Source organism: Gorilla gorilla, chromosome 11 (assembly GCF_029281585.2).
Source record: "Gorilla gorilla gorilla isolate KB3781 chromosome 11, NHGRI_mGorGor1-v2.1_pri, whole genome shotgun sequence".
Lineage (NCBI taxonomy): Eukaryota > Metazoa > Chordata > Mammalia > Primates > Hominidae > Gorilla > Gorilla gorilla.
Genome location: NC_073235.2, coordinates 115,629,120 through 115,649,859, shown reverse-complemented (window position 1 = coordinate 115,649,859; position 20,740 = coordinate 115,629,120). Strand labels below are relative to the sequence as shown.

The following is a 20,740-nucleotide window of genomic DNA, read 5'->3' as shown; positions in this document are numbered from 1 at the left end:
GCCACACCTATACAGCCTGGCAAACTTAAATTTTTTTTTTTTTTTTTTTTTTGAGACGGAGTCTCGCTCTGTCGCCCAGGCTGGAGTGCAGTGGCGCGATCTCGGCTCACTGCAAGCTCCGCCTCCTGGGTTCACGCCATTCTCCTGCCTCAGCCTCCCAGTAGCTGGGATTACAGGTGCCCGCCACCACGCCCAGCTAATTTTTTGTGTTTTTAGTAGAGACGGGGTTTCACCGTGTTAGCCAGGATGGTCTTGATCTCCTGACCTCGTGATCCACCCGCCTCGGCCTCCCAAAGTGCTGGGATTACAGGCGTGAGCCACCGCGCCCGGCCTTAAATTTTTGTGTTGATAAATGTTGTGTAAGCTCTGACTACTTCACCAACTGGCCAGTTTCTCTGTCCCTCTGTCCCTCACCTAGCCTCTATATCCCTGAAATGCAAAAATACTGAAATTAGGCCACTTAATAACTGTACAGTGGCCTCTAAGTGTTCAAGTGAAAGGAAGACTCACATTTCTCACTTTAAATCAAAAGCTAGAAATGATGAGGCTTAGTGAGGAAGGTATGTCAACAGGCAAAACATGCCAAAAGATAGGCCTCCTGTGCCAAACAGCCACGTTGTGAATGCAAAGGAAATGTTACTGAAGAAAATTTAAAATGCTACTCCAGTGAACACACAAGTGATAAGAAACCAAAACTGCCTTACTTCTGATTATGGAGAAAGTTTCGATGGTCTGGATAGAAGATCAAACCAGCCACAACATTCTCTTAAATCAAAGCGTAATCCTGAGGAAAACCCTAACAATATTCAATTTTCTGAAGGCCACGAGATGTGAGGGAACTGCAGAAGAAAAGTTGGAAGCTAGCAGAGGTTGGTTCATGAGGTTTAAGGAAAGAAGCCATCTCTATAACATGAAAGTGCAAGGTGAGGCAGCAAGTGCTGATGTAGAGGCTACAGTAATTCATCCAGAAGAACTAGCTAAGCTAATTAATGAAGGTGGTTGTGATAAATAGCAGAGTTTCAGTGTAGACAAAACAGCCTTCTATTAGAAGAAGAGGCCATCTAGAGAGGAGAAGTCAATGCCTGGGTTAAAAGCTTCAAAGGACAGGCTGACTCTCTTGGTAGGGCAATGCAGCTGGTGACTTAAAGTTGAAGCCAATGCTCATTGACCATTCCAAAAATTCTAAGGTCCTTAAGAATTATGCTAAATCTACTCTGCCTGTGCTCTATAAATGGAACAGCAAAGTCTGGATGACAGCACATTTGTTTACAATATGGTTTACTGAATAATTTAAGCCTATTGTTTAGACACTGCTCAGAAACAAAAATTCCTTTCAAAATATTACAGTTCATTGACAATGTACCTTGTCACCCAAAACTTCTGATGGAGATGTACAAGCAGATTAATGTTGTTTTTATGGCTGTTAATACAGCATATATTCTTCAGCCCACGCTCAAGGGGTAATTTCAACTTTCAAGTCTTATTACTTAAGACATACATTTTATAAGGCTAGAGGTGCCATAGACAGTGATTTCTGTGATGGATGTGGGCAAAGTAAACTGAAAACCTTCTGGAAAGGATTCAGAATTCTAGATGTCATTGAGAACATTTCTGATTCATCTGAGAAGGTCAAGATATTAACAGGAGTTGGGAAAAAGTTGATTTCAACCTCATGGATGACTTTCAGGAGGTTCAGGACTTCAGTGGATAAAGGAACTGCAGATGTGATAGAAACAGCAACATAACTAGAGTTAGAAGTGGAGCCTGAAGATGTGACTGAATTACTGCAGTCTCGTTATAAAATGTGAATGGATGAAGAGTTGCTTCTTACAATGAGCAAAGAAAGTGGTTTCTTGAGATCGAATCTTCTAGTGTAGATCCTGTGAATATTGTTGAAATGACAACAGAGGATTTGGAATATTACATAAACTTAGTTGACAAAGCAGTAGCAGAGTTTGAGAGAGTTGAATCCGATTTTGAAAGAAATTCTACTCTGGGTAAAATCGTATCAAATAGCATCACATGCTACAGAGAAATCCTTTGTGAAAGGAAGTGTTGACTGACGTGGCAAACTTCATTGTTGCCTTATGTTAAGGAATTGCCACATCCATCCCAGCCTTCAGCAACCACCAACCTTATCAATCAGTAGCCATCGACATCGAGGCAATGCCCTCCTCCACCAGTGGAAAGATTATGAGTCTGAAGGCTCAGATTATCTTTACAGTGTATGTATGTATGTGCAGTGCAGTGGTGCAATCACAACTGACTGTAGCCTTGACTGTCTGGGCTCAAGTGATCCTCCCACCTCAGCCTCTCAGCCTCCCGAGTAACTGGGACCACTGGTGCATGCTACCACACCCTGGCTAATTTTGCTAATTTTGCTAATTTTGTATTGTTTATAGAGATGAGATTTCATCATGTTGCCCAGGCTGGTCTAGAACTCCTGGGCTTCAGTGATCCTCCTGCCTCCACTTCCCAAAGTGCTTGTATTACAGGTGTGGGCCACTGCACCTGGCCTCTTTAGCATTTTTTAGCAGCAAAGTATTTTTTAAAATTAAGGTATATACATTGTTTTTATACACAATTCTGTTGCACACTTAATAGATTATGGTATGATATAAACATAACTTCTATCTGAGTGACCCACTTTATCAGGATATATTCTTTATTGTGATGGGGTGGAACTCAACCTGCAATATCTCCAAGATATGCCAGTGGTTTGATTAATTGAAATCTCATTAAAAGGAAGAGTCTATATAATTTGGATTATTCATTTAATCTGTATGCCTAGTAAATTCTTACTAGCCTTTCTGTTTACTTTTTATTCCCCATAATGAATATTTTGCACATTTGTAATAATGAAACAGTATCAAATATATCTGCTGTTTCTCTTGTGTCTTAGATTTTACTGTACCATCTCCTGGCCACATTAAAACTTTTTGCACCTTTATACTTTCTCTAGCTCTTTTTCCTAAATTCATCAACCAATCTGTTAAATGATTTATGTTACACTTACAGTGAAAGAAGTGAGCATCCCTAGGGGTTAAATGGTTTTTGAATATAATGTTTATTATTATGATTATATATGCCACATTTTAGGCAGCTGGTAAATACATGTTGTATGAATAAACAATTGATATGTATATATTTTTAACAGAAGTGTAAAAATTTAGAGAGATTAAGCATCTACTTCCGTTTATTGTTTAATTATTTTATTAGCAATGTTCAAAATAAGCAATAAAATATTTTATGTGATAAGGAAATGCTGGGGAAGCGTAACTGTTACACTGCCAAAATATGTTACAATGTATATTTTGCTTCATCCCATTTTGCTTCCTTATTTTAGGTGTTAAGTTCAAGAAATCTGAGGAAATGTGTTAACTTAAAGTGATAGAAAAGTAGATGCCAACAACTTAGACTTACAAAAATAATCTTACATAAGACATTTTCTTGTTTGAATTGTGCCTGTTTTTCTTCCAGAGTGCCCGAAACAATCAAAAGCAGTTTTCTTTTGCTTTCAAATGTCTGTGATTTTACTTTAAAGGTCCCATACATACTTTTTTATATACAATTTTTCCTGGTGTTTGTGTCCTGTATAAGATTTTCAGTTTACTTTGAACATTGTTATTACATTATAAAACAAATGGCAATATTTGGATGGTTAATAATGTTAGCTCTGTGGATGCAGGAATGACATTTGTCTCGTTCAGTGCTGTATCTACAGCACCTAGAACGTGGACATGGAATACTGGAGGTGCTCAAGAAATTTATGTTAAAGGAACTAGATGTCTTTGCTCAACACCTGGCATATCCTGTTAAAGAAGAGTAAACAGTATTAATGCAGCCTGGCGCAGTGGCACACACCTGTAATCCCAGCACTTTGGGAGGCCGAGGCGGGCGGATCACTTGAGGTCAGGAGTTCAAGACCAGCCTGGCCAACGTGGTGAAACCCCATCTCTACTAAAAATACAAAAATTAGCCAGACATGGTGGCGCATGCCTGTAGTCCCAGCTACTCAGGAGGCTGAGGCTGGAGAATCATTTGAACCCAGGAGGCGGAGGTTGCAGTGATCCGAGGTGGCACCACTGCACTCCTGCCCTCCAGCCTAGGTGACAGAGCGAGACTCCATCTCACCAAACAAAAAAAAAAGAAAAAAGAAAAATACTACAAATGCTGACTTTTTGTGCCTCTTTTATTGTCATAATGCAGTGTTCTTCACAGTATGTTCACAAAAAATTATTTACTTGCGAAATTAATAGTTGCTAAAATAAAAAATTGTACTATATTTAGTTTTTTTGGAAAACGTTGGGTTAAATAAGTTTTGTCTGTTTGCTTTTTTGTTATTGAAGCTAAACATCCAAAAGAACCTCTGATAATGCTCATATACATTGTAAATCTCTAAGAAATCTGCATTAAATATACTGTCTCACAGACTTGTTTAAACATTTAACATTCATCCCCCCACCCTCAACTACTTTAGTAAACTGTCCTTAGAGAGATAAAAGTTATTTTACTGTAATGATTTTTGACAGACAGCTAATTATCCTGAAATTATTTCATATAAAGAGATTCTCTTTGAAAGATATCTCACTTTTCAGGTAGAGATCTGTTTCCTTTCTAAAATATTCTTTTCCCACTTAATCATTTCATTAAAAAAGTAAACCTAGAGTCATTAAGACTTCTAAAGATTTAGAAAAAAAAAGTAGGTGTGGATATTTCTAAAAAATTCCGTATCGGGCAGAATTTTAAAACTTAAAACAGTAAAGAAATCACAACGTGGGAAACTACCAACAATTTTGACCACAAGAAAATGTAAAACCTCTAAACCTCAAAAAAAGCATAAGTCAAATAGGTAAGTCAAGAAATAAGTCAAAGGCGTTAATATATACAGAGATCAATTTCTGATCAATTTATTCAGAAAGACCAAAGCAGTAAGACCATAATTTAAAAATAGGTGAAGGCATGAAATAGATCATTTGAAAGGATAGCATACAAATGTCTAATGATTTTTTTGTTTAATATTTAGTTTCACTAATGCAAGTGTAAAAGAAATACAAATTACATTTTATTACCTAGCTCAGTGTTTCCCAAACTTTCTTGGTTCATTGTGACTGTAGTGTCTTAATAATTTTGTCAAAGTGCATTTAGGGCTAAAAGTAATACTGAAAAGTTTCATTTTATTAAGTAGTAAGGTCCAAACAACTTAATAATGATTTGTGCCCTAACAACTTTTTATCCATTCAGGAAAATTATAATATATAAATTGAAACCCAAAACAGGGTTTTGTTTTGTTTTTTCATCCTTAGATGGCCACAGTTACTTACTAATGGGATGGTATGCCGTGTTGGGCATACCATTAGTAAGTGAAATCGAAGACTGATTATATGAGAAGATCAATAAAATAGATAAACCTCTAGCAAGATCAATCAATATTAAAAGAACACATAATTTGACATCATCTAGAATAAAAACCGGAAATCACTAAAAATCCTGTAGCCATTGGAAGCATAATATGGGGATATTGTGAACAACTTTATGTCAAATTCAGCTAGATGAAATAAAAAATAGAAATTATTGACTCTCATTCAGGAAGAAATACACACTCTGAATAGCCCACATTTATTCCAGGAATTGAAATTGAAGTTAAAAACCTTCCCACAAAGAAAACTCCAGATGACTTCACTGGTAAATTCTGTCAAATATTTAAGGAAAATGTAATTTAAGAAAAACATTAAAGAAACAAATTCCTCCAGACAATAGAAAAGGGAGGATGGAGGCCTCCAAACAAATTATTATATTCAGCATTACTCTGACACCAAAATCAAAGACATTGCAAGAAAAAAATACTGCATAATGGTATTCTTCACGATGCAGATGCAAAAGTCCTTAAAATTTTAACACATTGAATCTGGAATGTATAAAAAGGATAATATATCATGACCAAGTGGGATTTATCTTAGGAATTTAAAGTTGGTTTAACATTGGGTGAAAAAAAATCACAATGTAATTTTCCATATTAACAGACTAAAAAAGAAAAGATTTTAGTCTGTCTTTAAAGTTTCAGAAAAAGTATTTGACATAATTCAGCATTCACATATTATAAAAATTCTCTGCAACAGAGTAGAAAAGAACTTCCTCATCATGATGGTTATCATTTGATGAGTGTAATAAGAAAATATGGACACTTAGGTTGATTCCATATCTTGGCTATTGTGAAATGATGTAATAAACATGGTAATGCAAATATTTCTTTGACATACTGAGAATAAATCGAATGTATTTCTATATGCAAGGAATGAACATTTGGACATTGGAATTTAGAAAGCAATGCCATTGATTATAACATCCCAAAATGTATGAAATACTTAGAGTTAAATTAAGTAATATGTATAAGAACTGTGTACTTAAAATCATAATACATTGCTGAGATAAATTAAAGACTTCAATAAATGCAGAGATGAGACATTATCATGATTTAAAAGATTCAGTATTGTTAAGATGTTGGTTTCTCCTGAAATTGAGTCTGTCAGTTCAGGGCAATTTCAGTCAAAATCCCAACAAGCTTTTTAACAGAAATTGGCAAACTGATTTCAAACTTTGTTTGGAAATGTAGACCTAAAATAGCCGAAATAATTTTGAAAAGCCAAATTTGGATGACTTGCACTGCCTGATTCCAAATTTATTCCTAAGACTTGCTCTGTTGGTTTAAGGATAGACATAGAGGTTAATGGAATGGAATAGAGTCCAGAAATAGAACCCAAATTGATCAGTTGATTTTCAACAAAGGTACTGAGATAATTTAAGGGGGGAAAGGATAATATTTTCTATAAATGGGTCTAGAACAACTGAATACCCATATTTTTGAAAAAAATGGTCTAAGACTCTTATGCCATATATAAAAATTAAGTTGAAATAGCCATAGACTTTTGACAACTATAGTAATTATGTGAATCAACGTTAAACACATATTTATATGTTTTATCTGTATATATGTAAATATTCTGCAATATGTGAACTAGTATATACTTATTATATATAGTACAGACACGTATTTCTTGAGAGGTAAGGGACAAACATCCAAATTAGAGACTTTAGACCAGAGACATACACTCATATTTCAGAAATTTCAGAACATCAAGGGCAAACTGAAGTTACTAAGAGCTTTCAGACAAACAGGCCACATATAAAGCTATATTTATATAATACTTTTAAAAAGAAACTTTAGAGGTTAGTAGCCCAGTGAAAAAAAGGCTTCAAAATGTTAAGAGAAAATGACTTTCAACCTGGGATTCAGGCAGCAGAAGACTAATCATGAGGGGGACAAAGGAAAGTTCTGGATAACAACTCTGTAATAAACCCAGGGTACCATCAGTTCCAACTGGAGAAAGGGATGCCAATGGTTGTGAGAAGGCAAGAGGAAAGTGGGATTGGCAAGGACCTATGACATTGTTTTGGACTCTGAGTGTTTAGAACAGTTATCAGTAAGATGTGAGAACCTCAGAGGAGGGGGTAAGTGGCACTGAATACAGAAACACAAGCAAAATAAAAAGTGAGAAGATTCTTAACTCTAGGAAAAATTAAAAGCTGCACAAAAAAGGAAATGTAATCACCGTTGAGCCAAATAGTATGTTATGATTAATATTTCTATGACTACTGGAAATTTCCATTTCTATACTATTAATCAGAAATGATTATGTAACTACTGAAAGGCCACAGAAGTGAGAATTGAGAGGGTGTTTGTAAGAGAGCTGAATCCTTAACTACCAGGACAGAGAAGCAATAGATTATCTCTAAACCTGATGAATAAAAATAACCCATATATTATTTAGAAATATGAATGTAATCACCAAAAGAAGGAGCTGAAAATGGTTGCTTTTTGGGATTTTGATTAGATTGCTTGGGGGCAGGTAGGGCAGCATGGGGAAGAGACTATGTATTTCATTAAATGCCACTTGGGACTATTTGATTTTTTTTATGGGCATATCTAACTATGGTAAAAAGAAAAATAATCATTAACATAGTAAAAGAAAAGGACTCAGAATGCTAAGCAAACTGAGTAATTCAGCATTACCATAAATCTAGAATCTGGGAGAAAGTGTTACCTAACAGCAGCAACAAAAATATCATTTCATAATAATGGGGAAATGTTCAAAATATATTGTTCAGTAAAATAAGCAGGTTATAAAATAACAGTGTATAAAATAACTCATTTTCATACCAAAATTTATCTTTGCATGCATTAAAAAAAACGCAAGAGGATGATACAGAAATACCAAAGACAGTTATTTCTAAATGGCATAATTATGGATTTTACTGGTGATTAAAAAAATTTTATATGAATATTTTACATTTGAAATTAGAAAAAGATTTAAGAAAAACTAATGAGAAAAAGCTATTTAAAGAGTTTGGAAATTATATCATTCATAAAAACTCCACTTATTAGTTCTTTCTATGAGCAAAGCACCCTGCTAAACTCTTCGGAAGTTACAAAGACACATAAGATATTGTTATAATTTCTCAAAAAGGCCAAGATCTCCAACATGGAGATGAAAATTAGTGTGTAAATACCAGTATAAACGTCACAAATAATATAAGATAGAATGATAGAGTGTTGGAAGTGTTCTAAGCATGAGGGTCAATACAGGAATAGTTCTTTAGTGAGAAAGATCACGTTAAAATGGAATAGAGTTAAGGAGGTTGGAAGTGGAAGGATGTGGAGGATTTCAAGAGGTAGAAATCATCTGAGGCAATTACAGCAACAAACAAAACTCAGAAGTGTAGGTGTAAAGTAATTTTGACTGGGGCCTGGGGTAGGAGTGGGATGTGTGCTTTAGGACCAGATTGTATAGGGTGCTGAATGCCAGGTAAAGGGATTTCGACTTAGTTCAATAAAACTTAACAGTTATTGAAAGTTGTTGGAGAGAGGAATAAAATAATTACACACGGGAAGAGAAAGCCTATTTGAAGTCTATTATGCCAGGCCCAGGTGAGCAATAATGAAGGCCTGAACTAGGATGTTGATTGTGAGAATGAAAAGAAGAGATCAACTTGAGAATCATTTTATGAGTCCAGTATATAGAATTTAGCAGCTATTTGGAAGTAGGAAAAGAGGTAGAAGGTAACAGAAGTGGGTGCATTGTTGTGAATCTTGAATATTAGAACAGTGGTAACACTAGCACAGAAGGGCAGTCAGAACAAAGAGGGAGTTTTGTGGAGGAAGATAGTTTTGGGTATCCTGAATGTTTGATTTGGTTTCGGGGGAATATCCATGAGGCAAGACTCAAAAGGCAGTTGCAAGTATGGATTTGAAGTAGTCATTCAGCAAATACATATTGTCTCCTGTGTTTAATAACTCGATATGTATTATCAATTTAAAATTGAGTAAAACAAGATCTCTCTCCTCATGAAGCTCATTGTTTGGACTAGGGAAATAAATAGTTATCAAATGGTTAATTACAACACAGTTGTTAAAAGTAGTGCATCAACAGAGTACGAACAGAGTTCTGTGAGAGCAGAGGAGACAGCTATGTCCTGATGCTCTCCATTTTGGTTGCAGGGAAGGGATTCACTCAGACATTGAAAGATGTACATGGCCAGTTGGAGCTTACAAACATGGGAAATTATTCTTGACCTGATGTGGATGTTTCATAAAAATGAGCACTTCATTTAGAGAGCAAAGAGGGAGAACATTGTACTGAGAACAATATCTGAAGGGATGCATATAACATATTTGCAAGTTAGGAAAAAACTGAGAAGCAGTGAGGGGGAATGTAGGATCTGATCTCAGACGCTAAAACAGGAGACCCAAGACACAAGAAAGTTTGATAGTGGCCAAGAGATTAGGAAGGCAGAGGATTAATAAAAGCCTATGGATTTAGTGATTCAGAGACCACTGACTTTTCAAAAATGTTTCAATAATACCAGAAAAAGTCCGTTTCAGTTCATAACAATATAAAGTAATAATAATAATAACTATTATAAAAATAAAGGTAGTGAAATATTGGTCCTTTTATATGAATATATATGTTATATGTAGTAATTATGTATTACTTTAAAGATAAACTCATGTACAGATAAACACATGTATAGGGAGTAAGTATAAACAATATTTTTATGAACTTTATTTTTAAGAAATACTATGAAATGGATAGGAAATGGTCTTGTGGAGATAGTAGAGCCATTGAATTTGCAGGGATTGTTGGCAATGTCTGAAAACAATTTTCAAAAGAGTATTAAGGGCAGAATGTAGACTTTGAAGGAGCTAAGTATATAGAGGAAAATACATGACTACAGGTCTCAGAAATCCTGAAATCCTGCCTTTCCACCCTCACTCCCCAATTATATAATGACTACTTTTTCTTCAGTTGTCACCTGAAATGTTCCTACTTCAAACAGACCTTCTTGTTCAACCTTTTCAAGCTAGTTTCCCCATGTTATACTACACCACCATTCTTTTGCTCCATGCAACTGCCCACAATTTGTAATATATTGCTTGTGTATTTTTTAAATGTCTGTCTGCCTCACCAGACTGTCAGTTGCATACGGATAGGCACCATGGGAATTTGTTTTCCACTTTACATTTTAGCCTCATGAGCATTGGTACATAGTAGTCTGTTATTGAATGAATGAGAGAGGTAAAAGGATAGATTGTCTCCAGAGCAAATTTATTGGAAATAGAATAGTTTTAAGAAATGTCCAAATCCAACATGTCACCTAATAATTGGGTTGCTGGAATAGAATGGAGATGAAGAGTTGGGAAAATTAGGGTTATACATTTAGAACAAAGCCCAACTCAGATCCCTGTTGGACTCAATGATGGGATGAAGAGGAAGGAGTGATGCTTTAATTTAAAATAGAGGACAAAATGGGAGAAGCTGAAATAAAGCAGATGGGATAGTAATGAGAGTAGTAAAAAGTGAGTAGAAAACATAAAAACTACATGTCTCTTCCTTCTTATCAGGTGAGTTGGGACTTTTAGAGGGTTGTGAGCCAAGGGGAATAGAATGAAAAACCATGTTTCAATTAAATTGAGAAGGTATAATGATTGCTTACAGAAATAAGGGGAAGAAAGTATAGGAGAATATGCTCATAGTACAACAGAGGCATCATAATGTGATGGAACTAATACCAGGGAAGACCCGGAAATGACTGAAGTAGTTTACAGCGGGCTATTAGCTTCAATGTAAGTGCTTAATAAGTATTAATTGGTTAATAAACTTGTTCAGTGTAAATTCATTACTATTTCTAGAGAAATATTACAGAAGAACCCAAAACTGAGTAATGCTAATAGCAAACAGATACTTTTTGTTATGTAGTCCCATATCTTGGAACATAATTACATGTAAATTTATTTATAGTATTTACACTAGATGATTTCAGCAAAACTTATTTTTTGTATTTTTAATGCTGTCACATGGTGATACAAGTTCTGCACAGTATTCTCAGCTACTTCCCAGAAATCCATGGTTCCAAAAAATAGAAGCTGGTTTGACAAGCATTTTTTAAAAAATGAATAATCACTCCATAAATAGCTTTTATGATAGTTTACAAACAATTATGATTATGAAATAACTGATCTTAATTTATGTGTACCTCAATTACAATCTAAAGGTTTGGTGTAGCTTTCTTTGTCATCAGTACAGTGAAACTTTCAGGCAGCCATGAATACCTTGCCTTGTTATAGTATTTCAGTTCCTCTTGTGACCAATGTCATAGCATGGGTTTATAAGTTAACTGGAGTTAGGGATGCTATCTTTGGTCATGAAAAAGAGTTGTCTGTTATTCTCTGAGCAAAACTAAATAATTCCTATGGGAGTCAAATAGAGACACGGGCCTGGATCACACGGTGCTTTACTATTGAGGGCTTTGGCACAGACCATCTGGGGTTTTATGTTGTTCTGTATTCATTCAAAACCAAGAGTCAAAGTGCTCTGTGATGTCCTTATGAAGAGTCATGCATTAAAACATGCTTCTTTCCATAGAGATTATATTTTTCTTCTTTGTTTCTTAAAGTTTTTTTTACTGAACATCTTAGTATTTTAACAGATGTATTGAGATAATGACACTGAGATAATGGCTCCCTAGCTATTGGGGAATAATTCATTTCCTGAATGTGAGATGTTTTGGAAACTATTACTGTCATTTTGTAACTACATATTGTGTAATAATCCTGACTCAAAGCACCTAGTAGGTTAATTCTTGGTATTATAAAAGCTGATGAGGGAGAATATACTTACCTGCTACAAAATTTTGCATGTGTGAATAGTTGTTACCAAGGTGAAAGGAAAGGAAACTCTACTTTCATCTGTACTTTTTCTCACCACTTGAGTTCTTTTTAATCTTCTTGGTACCCAAGAATAATCTCTTTATTACACTGTGACATTTCAAGTTGTTGCATTTTAAGTTTTCTTCTGTAAAATTCTCTGCCCTTACCCGAAAAGAAAACAAACAACAAAAAAAACACAACTCATGATGTATCTAGGATACTCCTGATTTGTCTTTTGAATGAGTCAAAGCTGAGAGTCAGTGTATTAAGAGTGAGATAATTTGAAGATTGATCATCAGGCCCTCAAGGTCTAGAATACAGTCAGAGCAAGAATTTGATTCAGTATTTCCCCTGTTGCCAGAGGTACGATCCACCTGTCTTCTTGTCTTTGTCTTGGTAGAAATGTATTATCTTTTCTTACCAAAATTGGAATGTAAAGGAGGAAGAGATTTAAGTCTGAAAATTATATGAGTGCTTCCTCCAGACTATCAAAAGTTAGCTATTGATTTTGCTTTGAATGTTGATGAGACTAACAGCACACTGACCTTGAGTTCTCTTCACAGTGGGTAAACCTCACAAGTGCAACTACTGTGGACGAAGCTACAAGCAGCGCAGTTCACTGGAGGAGCACAAGGAACGCTGCCACAACTATCTCCAGAATGTCAGCATGGAGGCTGCTGGGCAGGTCATGAGTCACCATGGTGGGTAGAAACTGGATTCATCATTTTTATTTCCCCCTACTGCTTTTGTAGTTCAACATGAAGATAAAATCTTACGCTGTTTAAAACTATTTTAGACCACTTTAACTTAAATGAGTTGAACTTTGGGATACATTGCAAATAATCTGTATTGAAATTTTGCAATACTCCCAAATTATTTCTGATAACGTTTGAATTAGCATAATAATGACAACCAACCTTTCATATACCAAAGGAAGGTACTATTTACTCTTCTTTTTCGTTTATCTAACCAGATAGTTAGAGCTGGTTCCACATTAGTCTGTAGGCTGCCTAAAAGAATGAATTGGTTATTTGAATATTTTCATCTCTGTTAGGTAAGTGATCAGTCATATAATTTGAAATTTCTCCAATTGGCCGTTTAATTTTTATGAGAAATTACTGATTTTGCTTTCTACAATGTGCAAAACAATCTAGACCAAAATTAGACACCATCTCTCTCCACAAAAAACATTCTCCAAGCAAAACATCCTGATCTCTAAATACACTACAGCAGGTAGGAAGGCAATCCCTAAGGTTTATCAATGAATAATTCTCTGTTCCTGAAAAGTTAATTTTAATAATCAGCCTTATATAGGAAAATAATGAATTTCAGTTCTTAAGATTTGTAGTGTCTATCTTGTCTTACTAATTAGATTTGTCTACTGCTAAGTTTTATTTATACAAAGACAAAAATCTCAACTTATTAGTACATGTATATCTTTTATTTATTTTTTTAAATTATTTTTTATTTTATTTTATTTTTTTTGAGATGGACTCTCACTTTGCCACCCAGGCTGGAGTGCAGTGGCACGATCTCAGCTCACCACAACCTCTGCCACCCCGGTTCAAGCGATTCTCCTGCCTCAGCCTGCCGAGTAACTGGGATTACAGGCATGCACCACCAGGCCTGGCTAATTTTTGTATTTTTAGTGGAGACGGGGTTTCGCCATGTTGGCCAGGCTGGTCTCAAACTCCTGACCTCAGGTGAGCTGCCCGCCTTGCCTTCCCAAAGTTCTGGGATTACAGGTGTGAACCATTGCGCCTGGCCACTTGTATATCTTTTATTTAAAAAAGGTTTGCCCAGTATTAAATGGTATAGTTGGGGATTGCGACAGTCACTTTTAAAATATAAATATCTATGTATTGGCTTAGACATAGCCAGGTCAAGGATTATTTCTGGGGTTTTCTGTTTGTTTTATAGGGTATATACTATGGAACTGTGTTTGTTGGACAGCTAGTGATTATGTGTTGTTGAATTGGGAATTTTTTTAATTTAAAATTTTTCTTGTTATCCTGAACAACTGAAGCATTTCCTTCTAGTTTCTATAATCTAAAGAATCTAATTCTATTGATTTGTGATCAAGTCCATTTATTTTTATATTATCATCATTAACATTTTTTACAAACATATCTGTGTATCAAGTCTTGGTAAATTTGATATTTCAAGCTTGCATTACCTGGGCTGATGATAGCATAGGATCTGGAACATAGAGATTACAAAATGGTGTGTCTCGGAGTCTGCCAAACCTGCTCTGGCTATGTCGTGTCTGGGTGTGTCACTCATAGGCTGGGTGTGAGGACTAAATTTGACTGGATATGTAATAAATGTCCAATAAATGGTTTGCTTTACTGTTAACATTTGAGAACATTAAATAACTGAATAACAGTAAATGTGCTATTCCCTATAAATTTGTTATTTACCAGCAATAACTTAAGCATTAGAAGTTTCATTTGCTGACCAAATACACTGTTACTATTTAAATTGATGGATTTAAGGGTAAATTGAGGCTGGAAGCTGATGGAAACTTGGGGGAATACCAAATCTTCCCCAGAACACCTTATGGCATTGCTACTAGTTTTTCTATATTATATTCTCCCATTGCGGTTCTGACATTTGATGGCGTTATGCATTTCCAACTTTATTTATTATTTTTGCATTCCTAGTTATTTATGGAATTCTGTATTGCATACATACTCCTAAAAGACTATATGGTAATAGGGAGGTAAAATGTAAATAAATTATTATAATCAACATTGAATTATCTGTTGGCAGATTGAACTTTTAGAGAATCAAATGCTAACGAAAAATTTAAACAAGTATATTTTGGGAGAAGCAAAGACATGTCTTCTAAACAACTGGGGCCTCAGTCTTACCCCCTATTCCCCAGATTGCTTAGCCCTCCACAGGCATAGGCCCTTTACAGGTGGTGCTAAAGCTGGAACCAAGTGGGGGAAAGTGGGAAAGGGGCAGGGGCACTGGGTAGGTAGAGCAGAGGGTAAAACCAAAGAGGAGAAGGGATTGAGGGTAGCTTCTGATACCATTTATAGAAACAAATATTCTTAAATACTGGATATCATTTTAACCACATAAGTCTACATTCATGCCATTTCATACCATACTTTTTCTGGGTTTGTTATAACAATAATTTGAGATTATCCTTAATCTCCTCTATCTGTTATTAACATGCCTAATGGGAAATTGGCCATACGAGGTAGGAGTTGATAAATACTGTAAGAGAAAAAGATGGTTCTGTAAAATGCTGCTAGAGTTCATCATTAACATACGTCTCATATAAATAGCTTGGCATATGTCTCTTTTTAAACAGAACCACGATGAAACTTATATTTATCCCCTTCTCTTGCTGTGTGTTATTTGTTTTCCTTTTTTGTGGTAGATATGAGAGTTGCTGTCGTTTTGGTTGCCATTAGCTCCATGAAATGATTTAACTATTACTCGTTTTTAAAAAATATCTGACATAGTTATATTTCCTAGTCTTTCTTTTCTAAAACGTGTTTTTCCCCGTGTTGTTCTTCTAGTATGGAATTTTTTAAAGGAAAAGAGGCATTTTCACTTTACTCAGAAAACATTTATCAAGAGCTTACTATGTGCCAAGTTATATAGAACATTCTGGGGTATAAAAATAAATGGACACAGTTTTTTAATACACTTACTTTATAGTCTGGTAGGAAATACATACTTTAAAAAAAATAAAATAAAATGAAACAAAAGCTCTAATAAGGATGCATACACAGTTCTCTGGGAACGTAGATGTAGAATTAACCTAACTCTGGAAAAGTCAAGAGAGGCTTCTTACATGCAGGAGTGTTCAATCCAAACATGAGGGATGAGTAAAAATTGCATATATCAGGCAGGATACAGAGAATGTATATTCAAGGAGAAGAAGAGGCTTGGAGATATAAAAGATAATTAACAGCTTCCCTGATGTTGAGTATAACTGCAGTTTAAGGAGTGGTAGGAAATGAAGCTTCTGAATTGGTAGGTTGTGATGCAAAGACAGAGTCTTCTCTGCTAATCTAGTGTTTGAATTTCATTGTGTAACTGATGGGGGGCCACTAGGGTAACCAAATTTGTTATTAATGAGGTAATCAAATCAAGAAAAATGTCTCCAATGAGGATACATGATAAATGCCTACCTGGGGCAGGGGGTATGGTGTGAGGAGAGACTGGAAATGAGAATGCCAAAAAAAAAAAAGATGAAAAGGCAACTGCAGAAGAGAACAAGGTGAAATATTGAAGACATATTTAGGAGGTAGAATAAAATGGTCTTAGAAAAGTTGATTGAGTTTGAGGAAAAAGGAGGAATATCATGACTCATAGTTTTGGAAATAATAATTGAGTTTTATGACAGATTATTTATATAATTAAATTATTTAATTGGGTTTGATGAGCTTATTTATTTTATTGGGTTTTAGGGCAGATTATTTATCTTATTTAATTAGGTTTTATGGCAGATTATCTTGTTCAATATTATCTTTATGTTGCTTTTTCAAGTCTGCTCAGCTTGAAGAAAAAGCTTTAAAATCAAACTATGTTATTACCTGTTTTACCTAAACCTAAAGACAAAAATGAAAGTGCAAAGCAGAAGGATAGCCAGCTTAAAATCTATATATATTGTTAGGTTTATGCTTTGAATTGTTTAGGAAAGGGAGGTTCTTTTTCACAGTATAGAGGCGTTATTGGGCACCCCCAAACTTTGGAGTAAGCTTTTTTGACTTATTTCTTTTGGGTGACATCATTCAGTGAACATCCATTGAATATTATATCTCTCTTGTATCGTAAAAGGTATTAGAGACACAAATACAACAGAATGCAACCCCTGAGGTTATTTACCAGCTATTGGAAGATAGACCAGTAAAACAACAATTATAGTACTATGTGATAAGCATTATGGAGACAGAGAGGACATACCTAAATCAGCAGAACATCCAAGAGGAATTTCCCGGGATTGAGCTTAGTTTTAAAAAGCAAAAATGTGAACTAATAAATGGAGAAGGGTGTTTCCTGCAGAAAGAACAACATGTGTGAACAACTACCAATGTAGCATCTTAAACACTTGGGGTACCTCCATGTGTGTTTGTAAAGAGATGTGCTAGGGAGGAGGAGAGGCAGAAGACTGGATGAAAGGAAGAAATCTAGGATTTTCCACAGGTGACTAGCATGGCTGATGGAGTAAATAATAGTGTCATTCAGTGATATGGTAATTAGTAGTGTCATTCAGTGATATGGTAATTAGGAAAATAGAAGAAAGAAAGGTAAATGGAGATTTTACTTCTTTTACTATATTCTTTTATGTCTCTATGAAATAGCCAAATAAAACTGTCTAGGAAGAAGTTAAATATATAGATCTCAAGCTCTTGAGAGGGGTCTGAGTAGGAAACAAAGATGCAGTATCCATCATAATTTATGTAGTGGCCCAACGTAGTAGTTTTTAATAAGGCAATACGGTACGGATAAATACAGAGTGAGACATCAAGAAGGCCAAGAACACACTAGCAGGAAAAAAATTTCATGAAGATGAGTAAGAGCAGAGTAGGAACATGGAAAGAGTGATTTCACAGAAGCCAAAGCAAGTGTCAGCACTGCCAAATGCTGTCAAGAAAATAACTAAGATAACTGTAAAGTTTTTTTTTTAGATCGGGTAACATGGAGAAAATTTGCAACAATATAGAAGACATCTGTTGTTTTTGCCTGCCTGACATCCCTTCCTCCTTCTCTTGATAACAAGAGTGCCCATTTACCTTTAGAGAACTTTCCTGTTGCATGTAGCTGTGGTGGGACCCTCAGTCCAGGTACTCTGCCCTCTCCTGCTCAGAGGCTAGACATGTGACCTAATCTAGGTCCCTCAGACTTGGAATTTGAATTTGGGTGAACTGTTTGGTTTTTCAAAAGGATACATTGGGAATACACTTATGGTTTTGCCGTTATGGTTATCAATGTGATGAAACAGTGATCTAATGGAATTATGTTTTTATCTTGGTTATAACCTCAAATATAAGGTCAAAGAGGATGTTTGGTTATAAAGTTTGTTCAAACAGGGGAAGTTACCTTATTGGTATATTTTTAGCCCAGATTAATGTCTATGTGATTAATGCATTATTGAGATATCTAGAGAATTTGTTTTATGTTTCTAGCAATGTATACACAGAAATATTTTGATGAGTTGCACCCAGATCCATGAAGCAAAACAAAATCAGATTGGTTACATAATTAAGGAAAAATGTATCAGGTCTTTACCCAATGGCAGACCTTACAAATATGTCTGACTGGTTTACAAAAAGTCAATGCTCAAAATACCTCTACAAAGAGTAGTATAGCGTAATGGTTGAGCCAGGCTCTGGAGCCAGACTCCTAGTAGTAATAACATTCTCTACTAACTAGATGTAAACCCTGAGGAAATTACTTAACATCTCTGGGTCTTTGTGTTCTCATCTGTACAGTGAAGATGGTATTACACCTGTTTCATGGAGTTTCTGGATGAATTAAATTAATTATTAAATGCAAAGCCTTAAAACAGCACACAGCACATAGTATACGTCAGTTATTATTATTGCCGATGTGGTAGAAACAAGATCAATTTTTGACATGAAAAGGGCTATTGTAAAGTAGAAATTAGATCAGAACTCTGCCAAAATCATCATTTTCAGTTCACATGAGCTTCATTGAACTCGGGACAAATCATCTGAATTGAGGTGGATGTGGTGTGGGACAGTTCCCACACCCAGGTTTCGTTTTGAGTGTTAAATGCGTTCAAATATGAAAATTCAGGGTGAAACTTAGAGCAAAACTGCCAGGTTTTGGACTACTCATTTCAGAACAAATTAGCATATTCAATTTTGGGGGCAAACCCGTTAACCAGTTTTGCTAGTTTTTTAGCAAAATTTACAACAACATTTTTTTTCTTGCCAAATTCTTTCATTTTGGATCTCAGTCTCTGACATATTTTCATCTTTGGTCCATACTTGGACTGCTTTTTAGTTTTGTTGTTACTTCTAATAATGTAGTAAGTGCTTGTAAATCCATCATCCAAACAAAAAGTTAAGATTTTGACCACAATTTGTATCTCATTACCTGGTTCTCCACCACACCACCACCACTGTGCCATTCTTCTGACTCCCCTTATGTGAATTGGTCATCCCTGAATGTTTTTGAAATTCTTTGCTTTTTTATTGACTCTTTTACTTTTGTGTCACTTTTTTAGTTGTTACTAAAAGAGAATATAATGTTTTATACATAATATCTTGGGACATACTTTTTCAATGTGATAACATCATTAATGATATAGTGTAGACAATGATCTGTTTCCTTGTTCCTCAGTCTCACCTTGAAACTTTTTTCCAAATTAACATCCAATAATTGCACAATCCCTTGCTATTCATAGCCAGAGGACTTCTTATTAAATGTAGATTACAATTCAATTTTTCTGACCCATCTATAGGTTAATCAAAACTTGGATGGAATGTTGATTTCTTTAAACATGTCCAAATCATGAAAACATTTTTTCACACTATATTTCATTTTTTTCAAAATTGGTAACCTATTGGTCATTAAATACATCAACTGAATTGTGCACTGAATTTTCCTAACTTTCATCTCTTGCTTTCTCACTTATTTTTGTGTCTGCCAAGAGGATCCCCTTATAAATGAGAACACATTTTTTTGTACACAGTGGGACTATCTTATACAAATGAAAGGATCAGAGTAAATCATTTTTACAGTGCATACTGAACAAGTAAAGTTTTTCTAAGAAATGAAAGCTTTAGGTTTCCAAACAGTACTGGCACAAGTGCAACTGGAGAAAGCAACAATAATCAACAAGTAATAAGTTATGTTCTTTCCTGAGAACACTGTTTTTAATCAACTGATTTGCCTTGTCTGAGTTGTTACCCTATCCTTAATTAAACATCCTTGGGCAGTATTTCTACTCAAAAAACAACTGTTTTAAGTTCTTTGTCTGCACTATGAATGTCAGTGTCTAAGGGCTAACAGATTAGTCCATAGCAGCTTAGAAAAAAGGGATGAATAGGGAACAGCATTGGAGAGTGTATGTCAAATGAATTAGGGCAGTAGTTTAGTGAGCCAATATGCCAATTTAGAAATGGATTCTTCTTCCTGCTGAAGAGCTCTTTTTAAAATAAATTATAATCATAAAGCTGCCACAGTTTACTGTGCATAGACATGTTCAGAATTGGCTCTTCTTCATGAGGGCTGCTTGGTGCAGGTATTTAAGCTACTGCCAATAAGGCTAACAGCTCATCAAATAGAAAATATGCTGCAGGAAAATACATGGGTTAAGAAAAACGGTTAAATACCATGCTGTTATTTTGTATGTCTGTTTAAGCTTTTCTCTCAAACAAGTTGACTTACTTAAATTGTTTTTTAAAAATAAACTCTAAAAGCCTTGAAAATAGTGCAGTCTTAAAAGTAGTATTGATTTTAGTCAATGCTAAAAACACT

The 20,740-nt window shown here is 35.1% G+C and overlaps 1 protein-coding gene across 5 annotated transcripts in view; it reads left to right on the top strand.

The window, feature by feature from the left end:
* The window catches only part of IKZF2 (IKAROS family zinc finger 2), a 153,000-nt gene that overhangs the window by 117,729 nt on the left and 14,531 nt on the right, over positions 1-20,740 (top strand). For all 5 annotated transcript variants that reach the window (XM_031008914.3, XM_055380493.2, XM_055380491.2 and 2 more), the window contains one exon: positions 12,829-12,966. In XM_031008914.3, coding sequence (XP_030864774.1) covers positions 12,829-12,966 — 138 coding nt within the window. The remainder of the gene's footprint in view (positions 1-12,828; positions 12,967-20,740) is intronic.